The 12297-nt window shown below is 43.5% G+C and overlaps 1 protein-coding gene across 5 annotated transcripts in view; it reads left to right on the top strand.

Moving 5' to 3' along the window:
• The window catches only part of auh (AU RNA binding protein/enoyl-CoA hydratase), a 448738-nt gene that overhangs the window by 422453 nt on the left and 13988 nt on the right, over positions 1-12297 (top strand). For all 5 annotated transcript variants that reach the window (XM_072516831.1, XM_072516830.1, XM_072516829.1 and 2 more), the window contains one exon: positions 8496-8543. In XM_072516831.1, the coding sequence (XP_072372932.1) occupies positions 8496-8543 (48 nt within the window). The remainder of the gene's footprint in view (positions 1-8495; positions 8544-12297) is intronic.

Raw genomic sequence — 12297 nt, 5'->3', positions numbered from 1 at the left:
AAGAATTTAATTAGGCAATCAAGTTGAAATTGGACGTTCTGATCCGCTAAATTTTCTACTGCGTTTCACTCATGTGATTTTCCCCTCAACCCCACACCACAGATTGGAAACCTACCTATGTGTTAATACCAGATAATGGTACTTGATAATGTCAAGTAATTTGTTTTTCAATTCTGTGAAGGTATAATTTATTCTGGTGAGTGGAATTTTCCAGTCCATATCCAAATTGATAATGGAAGTAACGTTCAGGTCAGGAATAGAAATATTTTCAATATCCAATCCTGGGAAAAAAAACATGAAAATATCAGTGAATATTAGTCATTTTTATTACTGTTTCCGACATATTTTAAAATTTGTATTTGGGCTGGCTTGCACTGAAGCAGAGTGCTACTTGGTAGTAGTGACTACCTTAGAAATTGAAGAAATGCGTTGACGCCTGAATCCTGACACAATAAATGGACCTTATTATAGCCTGAAGAATGTATTTTTGTTGTATAAGACTAATAAATGATCTCTGTGACATTAAGTTTAAAATAAAATCGGCATTTTAAATGAAAACAGCAAATCCTGAAAACACACATGATCTATGGAGAGAAAAGCATGTGTTTAATGGTTTAGATCGATGATCCATTATTAGAACCAATTTAAATATTTATGTAACAGGTCGAAAAAGTTCAGGTTTCTGAAAAACAGCCTGTGAACCAGTATAAAAGGAAGTAAACACCAAAACCCCAATTTCTGATGCAGCACCAATGCTTTAAAATCTTTGCTGGGAGCCTGTAACCACGTGACCCAGTCTTGGCTGCACCCTAAATCCAAAAGCTGATGTCCTGTGGGAAAATGAAACTATGCTAGCAGAATGCATGAGCCTCATTTTGGATTCAATTTTGATTTAAATTAAGTAATGAGCAGAATTCCCAGCTGTGAGCAAGGGACCACCCACTGTGTGCTGCAAACCCTTTGTGGAGTCTAACCTGCTTAAGCAGGCCTCTTAACTATATGTTTATGGGAAATGTTTTGTCTTGTGCTTTATGTTCAATGGTGCACAGTTTTGCCTCATACATTAGTGTTTTGTTTGAGGTTTTGCCATTTTACTGGGCACTGGTAGTTATGAATTTTTGTGGGCTTTTGTTGCTAATGCTTTCCTTCAGTATTTGTACTTGCTTTTTTGCATTAAAATAGCACTGTACAATGTGCTGAAGGGATTGTTTGCCTAGTCGAAAATGTATCACATGCTTCAGACAAGAAAGAAGAGTCATTAGGAACCACCAATGCAGATGTAACAATACCTAAGGTGTTCTGCCTGAACCCGTCATAACCCTTGGAACTGCAATTATAAACTCCTCCACCTATACCTAGACATGTGAAAAGAGGCCATTCTTCATTGTATCTCTTTTTACAAACCACATTTCTACCATCTGCTGCATCGAAATATAGAAACCAGGAGCAGGAGGAGGCCATTCGGCCTTTCGAGCCGGCTTCACCATTCATTATGATTACGGCTGATTGTCCAACTCAGTAGCTTGATCCTGCCTTCCCTCCCCCCCCATTTTTGATCCCCTTCGCCCCAAGTGCTATATCTAACTGCTTCTTGAAAATATACAATATTCTGTCCTCAACTACCTTGTGTGGTAGCGGATTCCATGTGCTCACCACTCTCTGGGTGAAGAAATTTCTCCTGATCTCAGTCTTCGATGGTCTCCTCTGTATCCGCAGACTGTGACCCCTGGTTCTGAACACCCCACCTTCGGGAACATCCTTCTTGCATCTACCCTGTCCGATCCTATTATATAGTATAATGTGACAATGCCAGAAACGAGGAGGATGGCTACTTCTGTGAAATGGAAATTGACCACAGCGTTAAATTTCTGGATTTATTTTCACCACTAAAAAGATAATGGATTACATTTAAGTAGTGTATTTCAAATTAGTGGAATAACATGGGTTAAAAGTTCTCCACACTTTTATATGTTTCAGTCACTGAAACAAAGAGGAGCTTCTATGTGAGTGAGTCAGTCATTGCCCGGAGACAGTAGTTAATTTGTTATTTCAGGCATCCCACAAATATCGCAGTTAGAATGACCTACTCATTTGCTCCGAACATGGGTGCCTTCTAAGAATCCACTTTTATGGTGGAGGAGTGAAAGGGAGTGTATAAAAATTATTGAAAAGCCTGTTGGTTAATCAGTGAACAGAGAGGTTGGAGGACAGTCCACCCACTTCCTATGCTCCAAAGGATCAAAAGGCGTGAATAATACCACGTTCATGTTCATTCAGGGTTGTGTACTGAGGTCAATATATTTTAAGACAGGATATGAGGGAAGGAGTTGAAATTAAGTAAAGGTTAATGGCTCCAAAATTTGGCTCTACAGCCCAGAAGTTTCAATGCTCTCCGAGTGCCACTTTTGTACAAAATTAAGTCCTCAATACTGCTTCTGATCATTGATGGCAGCTGTCTATCAATTGACAGCTGCCAAATCAAGGATGATTTCTACTCAGATTCGCAGGTTTCTGTCATGAGTCCTCATGTGACTGAACAGGCTGATCCTTGACCCATAAATCTTTGGACACGTGAGGCAGGACATTCCACAAGATAATAGGATCTAGGATCTGGTATGGAGGGAAGATCTTATGAGGAAAGGCTGAGGGACTTGAGGCTGTTTTCGTTAGAGAGAAGAAGGTTAAGAGGTGACTTAATTGAGGCATACAAGATGATCAGAGGATTGGATAGGGTGGACAGTGAGAGCCTTTTCCCTCGGATGGTGAAGTCTAGCACGAGGGGACATAGCTTTAAATTGAGGGGAGATAGATAAAGGACAGATGTCAGAGGTAGGTTCTTTACTCAGAGAGTAGAAAGGGCGTGGAATGCCCTGCCTGCAGCAGTAGTGGACTCGCCAACACTAAGGGCATTCAAATGGTCATTGGATAGACATTTGGACGATAAGGGAATAGTGTAGATGGGCTTTAGAGTGGTTTCACAGGTCGGCGCAACATCGAGGGCCGAAGGGCTTGTACTGCGCTTCTATGTTCTAGTGTAACCTGCACCTAACGCCAACTTGGTCGTCCTTTAGGGAAGTAAGTTTTCTGTTCTTACCTGGTCTGACCAACATATGACTTCAAATGCACAGTAACATTCTGACTTATAAATGCCCTCTAAAAGTCACTCAGTTCAAGGGAAATTATGGATGGGCAACAAATGCTGGCCCAACCAAAGGAGCGCTCACATCCTGTGAATTAAATAAACCTACTATTTTGGATATTGCTGTTCTAGTTCTCTCTTAAACATGCACAAAACACCCCCCCACAACCCCTACCTCAACAATCCTATTTAAATGGATTATCACCAGCTCTCAGGCTAGTTGCTGCTCACTTTCTATTGGCTCTGCTTGAGTTTGTAAAAGTGGGGATTGAGGAATTGATTACAGTTGGTGAAGTCTGCACCAAATTGGTGTTGGGAAGGCTTTCGCTGTTCTCTGGGCAGACCACTTTCTCAGTCATGGGTGCCATAGTAACTGTCCACCTTGGGCTATAGCATCAGAAGAAAATTGTGCAGAGGCAGCAAAGAAGAAGACAAGCTGCTCTGGGAGGAGGAGGAAGAGGAGAAGGGCTCTCTCAGTGGAAGGCCTTATCAACTTTGCAGGAGCATTTTCTTTTCTCTGCCAAAGCCAGAAGTCAAGTCTATGTTTTCTGTGATTCAGAATTCTGCTAGTTCTTGAAATCAGACCTCCAGCTCAGAGCAGGGTGAGGAGGCGTCTGCAGATGATCGTGGCCCAGAATTTATGCATGCCGTGATACTTCCATCACTCATCTTCACAAACCAATCACACACATATCATTTGAGAAATACTGCCATAAGAAATATCACTGAGATGATTGGAGTGCTGAATCAAAGGCTTGTTGTCTCAGCTGTTCTGGAGGACTTCTCTAGTACTCACTGGCACAGGTGCCCCAATCGTGATGGTCTGCTGCTTTCTCCCAATTTAACCATCATGCTACCACCGGTTCGGTGACCATTTCAGGAGGAGGGTGAGAAGCTGGGGAGGAGGTAGCCAGCACATTCACATTCCAGGTGGGCTGTCTGAGAGGGCTAATTTTACTCCAATTTCCGGGACTATACAATACACATTGTCCAACTGGCCCCCCCACCATTGTGTTACGGACCATTACGGTATCCTTTTGAACATATTCTTGAAATAAAACTCACCACAAGACAACCATTCAAGACCAATTTTATCCACAGAACAGCAAATAAGTAATATAAAACTGAACTAATCATCTTTGTTTTTCCCTTAATGCCTTTGTCTGGCCCAGTGCTTCTATGCAGTGTTACTATGCCTGCAACAATCATGGAAAGCTGCTGAATTTCAGTGAGCGATACTACAGATGGCCTGAGAGCTCTGGCAGTCCTACCTAGAATGCCCAGCTTTTGGTTTGCACAATCTCAGCACAGATAGCAGCATCTGGCTGGCTGGCTGATGGGCAACGAGAGCACTGACAGGGTGAGAGTGTTGGGACCATGAGTGTTGCTCTCATGAGAGAGGTGAGCCAATTCATGCTCCACAGATTCAGTGTCACTCCCTGGTGTGGAACTCAGTACTGTTTAAGACAAATTGACCACTTATATTTGCAGCAGTGATAGCAGCAGACTGAGCCCACCAGACAGCAAGCTGAGGTTTCATGACCTCAGCCTGAGCTTCCACTGTAACATTCAGATGTTGACTACTGCTCGTGCTGCTTTGGAATCTTGGAAGCTGAGACATTGGGCATCAGGTGCTGCATGATGGTTGGCCCTCAAAATGTTCTCATGGAGTTGGCCACAATATCCTCACTTGAAAGGATGTTCACCAAGCTCTGCACAAAACGCTGCATCAAATTGGAGCCAACCTCTTGAGTTCCTCTTGACTGACAGCCAGCCTACTGGCAAGCTAGCCAGTGCATGGTGTTTGTGTGCTTGCCCCTCAGTTGTTTTCTGTATGCTGCCGTTTGAAGTGCTCATCTGAGTTCCCTGCAGCAGAACTCTTGTGTGATCTCACCCTCCAGGAAACTGGCACCCATTCAGCTCTTTCCCTCTTTTCTGGCTGCAGTCAACTTGTGTCTAATGACTCACTACTTGCAGATTCTGCCTCTATGCCATCCTTCAAAGTTTGTTCAATGCCTGTATCTCAGTTGGTGGTGCAAGTGCCAGATCAAAATGATTGTGTTTATTCTTCATATGTCTCATCGTCTTCTAGGTCTTCAGCCTTCTGCGCCATTGCAGCAGTGGTCAAGCAGCAATTCTTGGGTGTCTGAAAGCATAAAGGTGCAAGGGTATGATTGGGGTGAAGGAAGTGAGGGGAAGCAAGTGGTGCATGATTAGGCCATAGGCTACTTGTAAAACATAACAATAACGCATTGCAGGATAAAGGTGAAGTGAGATGTGAGAAGGTGGATTAGTCAGGAACATACCATGTTCTGTGATAACTTCATTCCCGCTGCTGGCCACTGCCTCAGTGATGGCCCCTTCAATTAATTTCTTCACCGTCTTCTTCTTGTGGTGAGCATATGCAGCTCACCCAGATAATTAGCTGCTGCTGCCATCTAGTATGGGCCACATTGTCCTGCAAGGGAGAGGCAAAATTGTAGAGCAACATGTTTTGGAGGTATGCATGTGACCTTTGAATATCTGGTTGTGTGGAAGTTGTGACATTTGTGTGACTTGCAGCAGTAATAAGTGTGAGAGGTGGGTAAGATGAGGTTATGAAAGTGACGTTTAAGTTCTGGCTGATCATTGGTAGATGAGTGAAGGGGTTGCGGTGAATGGATAAATGTGTGAGGCTTAACGCGCTTTAGGTAAAAATGGCATATGAGGATGTATTCATTGACTGTAGCCACTTATGAGAGGTCAGTAAATGTCTTTTGGCATTGCATAAGACTTTGGAGATAGTCTTCTGGCATTGACAGCAGTAGCTGCCTGCTCCCATTGCATTCTCAGCGTCTGTCTCTTTCCTAGCCCCTGAGGGAAGAGGATCTGTATCCTCCTAAATACGAAAGCATTTCCAACATGTCATTAGAGAACCTAGGGCATGCTGTCTGACCTGTTGTTCTATTGTGTAGGTTCTTCCTAGTCTTCAACTCTTCTTTGACCAGTTCCAGCTCTTGTTGCAGTTAGACTCAGTCTGGTTTCAACTGGTGTTATCCTCTCACTAACCTGAATCCTCTACTGAAGTGTGTAGCCACTCAACAGATGGACTGCATACCGCAATCACTATAATTAACAAGCATCACAACCTTTGTGTGCTCCCTACATCACTTTGCGCATGAGGAATCATGCATTGCGACCTACTCACAATCTTTTGAGCTTTCCATCTTAGCCCCTACTGAGTTTGAATATATCTTATGGCGAATATCTAGTTCATGTTTCATATGTTTAAGAATATAACTTCTAAGTTTTAGAAACATAACTTTTAGGTTGGAGGTTAAAGTATTAAATGTACACTAACTAGAAACATCTGATTGAGAAACCCAGAAGCAATGCTGAAGTCAGTGGATTTTAAATAATTACAGTTCAATTGGAGTTCTCGGTAGAACCGTGGTGTCTTGTCTCAAAAAAAGAAGTTGAAAACAGCTTTATGAACATGAGAGTTGCTTTGAGGAAGCAGCGAGTCAAGAGAGAGAATAATTACATCCATTGGAAATATCAAAAATTCACATAGGTTACAGAATCAAATAGTTGTGCTGAAGGTACAATTATTTGTTTATATTTCTTTTTGAGGCCATCCCAAAACATGAAATGTTGTCATAGAGGTAGGCTGTGGGGGTAGAATGATCTTTTAATTAAGTTATCTGGGGGGGGGGGGTCCTCAGAAAGTAGGCAGTTGTAGCTTTGCTTTGGTATAAACTGCATCGCACTGAATTGAGAGAACCCACGGGAAATGATTGTTAGTTAGGCTTGCAGTTCTTAAGCATAGAACATTCTAACTTGATCATTCACCACGTGGAATGTGGCTCAAATTCAGTTTTGATTTTGTGAAGCGATACGTAAGTGGGAGATTTGCCTAGTTTGCAACTGGAAGAAGAAATCTACAATGGCCCTACAGGAGCCTTGTGGCAGAAAGCAATTAGCAGAGCTAGCTTGGAAACTGAGAAGGCATTTGTGTATGCAACCAAACCAAGAAGCTGAGGCATCAGCCTTCATAAGGTATTAAATATAAATTGGAGGATCACTTATCCAAATAGCTAATGGAAGGACCCCCATAAAATAATACCTTGGAGAAAAGCTGGAACACTGAGGAAAGTTAAAGTGAATTCAGGGAAGCTGTGGCATACCTTGTGCATTGGTCCCTAAAGAAGTGAATGAACCTTCAAAATTGTTGCAATGTGTAAGGGACGTCTTGCGGAAAGCAAAAAGTAAAAAGTTCACAACACATGCAATTATAAAATAAAGTGTTGTTAATAATGTGTTGATTCTTATATAGAATAAAGTTTGTTTTTGTTTAAAATGTGAAATCTTGTGGAGTATTCTGTTGGTTGATTTCTGGGATTTCTCTTTAAATGTTAATTTTCCCTCATTGGATTGTAACTCTTAACTATTGTCCTTCACTTATTTTTGAAATAAAACAGCTAAGTGAAATTAGGCCAGATTTACAGTGCAGGAGGATGCTATTTGGCCCATCAAGTCTGCAACGGCCCATGGAAAGAGCACCCTGCTAAAGCCCATGTCTCCACCCTATCCCCGTAACCGTACCTAACCTTTTGGACACCAAGGGGCAATTTAGCAGGGCCAGTCTGCCTAGCCTGCACACCTTTGGACTGTGGGAGGAAACTGGAGTACCCGGAGGAAACCCACACAGACATGGGGAGAACGTGCAGACTCCCCCTCCCACAGACAACCATTAAGTGTTTTCAGTCCATTGACTGAAGTATTTGAAAAGTGCATGTGAGACATGTGTGAAAGGCACAACTCAACTTCAGATCATACGGAGGAACTGTTGTTGCACTCACAAATTACATTATTGTACAATTAGAAATCAAACATTACAGGTACTCTCCTGGAAGTAAAATGTCAGAATCACTTATGGGAATACCAGCATCTCTGAATCAGAGCAATAAGCCAAGCAGAGGCCTCCAGATCTTTCCAAATCTCCCAGGAACATATGCTAGCTACATCATTAACTTAATTTGCATCGTGCCTTTACATAGAAATGTAGCCCAAGGTGTTGTATCAACCAAATGACAGACACTGTCCCTGAAAGGGCCAACCTTCTCATCATTCTCCCTGTGGAAGCCAGACTCCAAAACTGGTGACAGTTAGTATGAAGGCACGGCATTTCTTGAAGGTGTCTTTTTTAGCCACATTTTTGTAAAATAATTTGCACTGATGAAAAAATGACTTTCTCAGATGATGTGCATTAAGGACATGTGTTTATACTTTTGTTCATGAATGTGTACTGTAAAGATAGAAAATGTGATTATTGGTGTAGTTTACAAAAAATTGCCAACTGCTATTTCTTTTTCAGGTCGATTTGAAAACTGGCTTGGCAATAGAAGAGGCCTGTTACGCTCAGGTATATGTTTAACCTGTATTTGTGCATATATGTGTCGCTCATATTTTAGCTGTGTACGCATCAAGAGAAAACAAAGCATTTTACAAATTTTACATGTTTCTTCTCCTCCTGGTAGAAAGGTTGGTTGGCAGCTTGCTGACTTTAAAATGGGCTGCCCTGCAGTGATGATACACTGGGGATGGCCCCAGTAAACTGAGAGTGGGACTTCCCAACCTCCATCCCCCCTCCCTCGAGCGCAGGAAGTCAATCCCTCAGGAGCTGCTGGCCAATCTGAATGGCTGGCAGCTGAGGGAAAGAAGTAAAAGAATGAAAAAAATAATCATGAAAAACACAATGGTTCTAAATCTATGTGGATTTGCACACTTTAAAGGTAAAAGGAAGAATTTTACAGCCCTCCGCCTGCATTTTAGAAGTGTTGCGGGTGGCTTGTACAATAAAGCCTGAACCAGAGCAGCGCCGGAAGAGAGTAGTGACTACTGCTGGGATTACAACGAGTTCTGAAAAGAATATGAATGCCGGACTTACTGATAAGTCCGACTTTTTGGTTCTGGAGGAATCGAGAAGCAGGGGGAGGAAAAGTGTGGGGGGATGTTGGGTTCTGGAGGCAAAATGGGGAGGCACAAAGGGGAGGTAAGAACTTGGGGATTGCCCCCGATGGATACAGCCCCCCAAAGGAGGTATCCCCCATCCTTCCTGCCTTTTACCTGAGCTGTCAAACCTAGCAGGCTGACCTCCTTTGTTCCAAGTTAGGTGGGAGGGTGAACTGTGACAAGGAAGCAGGGATCCTACAGCATGATCTGGACAGGTTGGGCGAGTGGGCAAATTAGTGGCAGATGCAGTATAATTTGGATAAGCGTGAGCTTATTCACTTTGGAAGCAAAAATAGGAAGGTAGATTACTACCTGAATGGTTGCAAATTGGGAGAGGGGAATGTGCAGTGGGACCTAGGTGTGCTTGTGCACCAGTCGCTGAAGGTAAGCATGCAGGTGCTGCAGGCGGTAAAGAAGGCTAATGGTATGTTGGCCTTCATTGTGAGAGGTTTCAAGTATAGAAGCAGGGATGTGTTGCTGCAATTATACACTGCCTTGGTGAGGCCACACCTGGAGTATTGTGTGCAGTTTTGGTCTCCTTTTCTGAGGAAGGATGTCTTGCTCTCAAGGGAGTGCAGCGAAGGTTTACCAGACTGATTCCAGGGATAGCGGGACTGTCATATGAGGAGAGATTGTCTAGGTTAGGATTGTTCTTGCTGGAGTTCAGAAGAATGAGGGGGGATCTCATAGAGACTTATAAAATTCTAACAGGGCTAGACAGGGTAGATGCAGGGAAGATGTTACCAATGGTGGGTGTGTCTAGAACAGGGGTCACAGTCTGAGGATTCAGGGTAAACCATTTCGGACAGAGATGAGGAGACATTTCTTCACCCAACGAGTGGTGAGTCTGTGGAATTCATTACCATAGGAAGTAGTTGATGCTAAAACATTGAATGTATTCAAGAGGCGGCTAGATATAGCACATGGGGAGAATGGGGTAAAAGGCTGTGGAGAGAAAGCAGGATTAGGCTATTGAGTTGGATGATCAGCTATGATTGTGATAAATGGCGGAGTAGGCTCGAAGGGCCAAAAGGCCTCTTCCTGCTCACATCTTCGATGTATCCATGTTCCATATTCTCCAGGTGCATGTAGTATTGCAGCAGATGTGCAGCTGCCTGATGCCTTACCAACCCACTGTAATAGATGAATAGCTTGGGCTCGCCAGTGCTCGACTTTGTGTGCCCCTGACCCTGTTCCCACCTTCAAAAATCTCGATTAGTTTTTTGCGTTTTTACTTTTTTCCCTCAGTTACTCTTTTGTCATGTATCATTCCTGGCTAAAAGCACAGTTCATGGACCTGCTGTTTGGCCGTTGATATTGCTGCTTAGTAACTAGTTGTTCGGAAGTGCCCCTCTTCATTTGGGTATCACTTGGCTTTGCTCAGCACTTTGTCAGAATAGGTACAGTTGACATTGCTGCTTACCATACTGTATTGATATTGTGGGTTTGAGCTGTGTTCACTCTTTGTGGAAATGTCAGTGTGGTGAACCACCAAGCCATGTGTTGCTAACTTTGCCTTAGTTTAATTGCTCTGTTTTATCACCTTTGCTCTTGAGTCGCCAGGTACCTTTATGATACCGCCACGTGGTTCAAGTCCGAGTAATGATCAATAATCCAATACACCGATTAGTAAGATTTAAATCAAAGCACATTTATTATACACAGTAATCACTACTCGTGCATAAATTCTACGTCTAAGCTACTTCTTACAACTAACAGGCTGGGCTGGACATGTTGGGGGATGGTAGGGTTACGTTGGCGGTGGGTGGGGTGTGGTGTGCTGCGTCGAGCATGACGTGGTGTGCGTGGCTTGACTGTGTTCCATATGCCTTCAGCTGGTTTATATGGAACCACGCAGTCTTACCGTTGGGGTACTTTATTTTATATACGGAAGGGCTTACTTTGTCCGCAATGGAGTACGGACCGAAGTATTTTGGTGACAGGAATGTGCTGGGGTTATATATGGAGAGCATGACTTGCTGTCCTATACTGTACTCAGTCGCATGCACTGTCTTGTCGAAACAAGCCTTGCTCTGTTTCTTCCTTGTGCCCAATTTTACTGCGGCTGCTAGCTGAGCCGTTTTAACATTTTCAACTAATTGCTCCACTGCTTTCTCGTGTGTGAGGGCCGTCACTTCGAGGCTGTTCAAGTCTAAACCTAATAAATATTCTGTGCCTTTCATGGGGCGTCCGGTCATGAGGGTGTGTGGGGTGTAACCTGTGGAAGTAGAAATTGTATTACGCAAAAACATCAGCGCAAAAGGGAGGACTGAGTCCCAAGTGGTGTTGTTCTGCTGGACCATATTTCTGAGGGGGGATTTTAGGGTCCGATTCATACGCTCCACGATACCACTCGACTGTGGGTGGTATGCTATGTGGAATTTTTGGATGATGCCAAATATCGTGAGGACGTTCTTCATGACACATCCCGTAAAATGGGAGCCTTGGTCAGAATCAATGCTGCGGGGGAGTCCCCATCTTGTAAAGATGTGGTGGGTCAAAACCTTGGCTGTGGTTTTTGCCGTGTTTGTGCGGGCTGGGAATGCTTCCACCCATTTTGTAAATGTGTCAATTACCACAAGTATATATTTATAGCCATTCCTGCAAGGGGGTAATGGGCCTATAAAATCAATCTGGAGGTTAGTCCAGGGGCTGTTAACGGGTCGGGTGTGGCGGAGTTGAGCCTTTTTGGCATATCTGTCCAGATTATTCTGGGCACAGATAAGACAATTCTCGATGTAATGGTTTCCATCTTCCTTTAAATTCGGCCACCAACAAAGCTGCTTGAGATGGGCTGTAGTGGGATCGATTCCCTGATGTCCATGACTGTCATGGAACAAACAAATCAGTTGATTCCTGTCCTGTTCAGGAACCACATAAAGGGTGTCTTTTAACACCACACCGTCAGATGTGGTCAGTGCATTTTTGAACCTCTCATAGGGAGCTGGATATTTTCCTTTTACAATCTCCTTGAGATTGCTGTCCTGCTTCTGGGCCTCCACTAGATCCTTGATCTTTGTCTGTGAGACCTGAACTGCACTCACTGGTGCGCTTTCGGGGGGTGTCCAAAATTATCCATGCCTGGAACCTGCTTCAGCCAGTGCGTTGGCTTTCACATTTCCAGGGGGGGAACGATGGTGACTGCGGACTTTGATTATCCCAAA

This window comes from Scyliorhinus torazame, chromosome 9 (genome assembly GCF_047496885.1).
Source record: "Scyliorhinus torazame isolate Kashiwa2021f chromosome 9, sScyTor2.1, whole genome shotgun sequence".
Classification (NCBI taxonomy): domain Eukaryota; kingdom Metazoa; phylum Chordata; class Chondrichthyes; order Carcharhiniformes; family Scyliorhinidae; genus Scyliorhinus; species Scyliorhinus torazame.
Note: the sequence above shows the minus strand (reverse complement) of the source record. Positions and strands in the feature narration are given on the sequence as shown.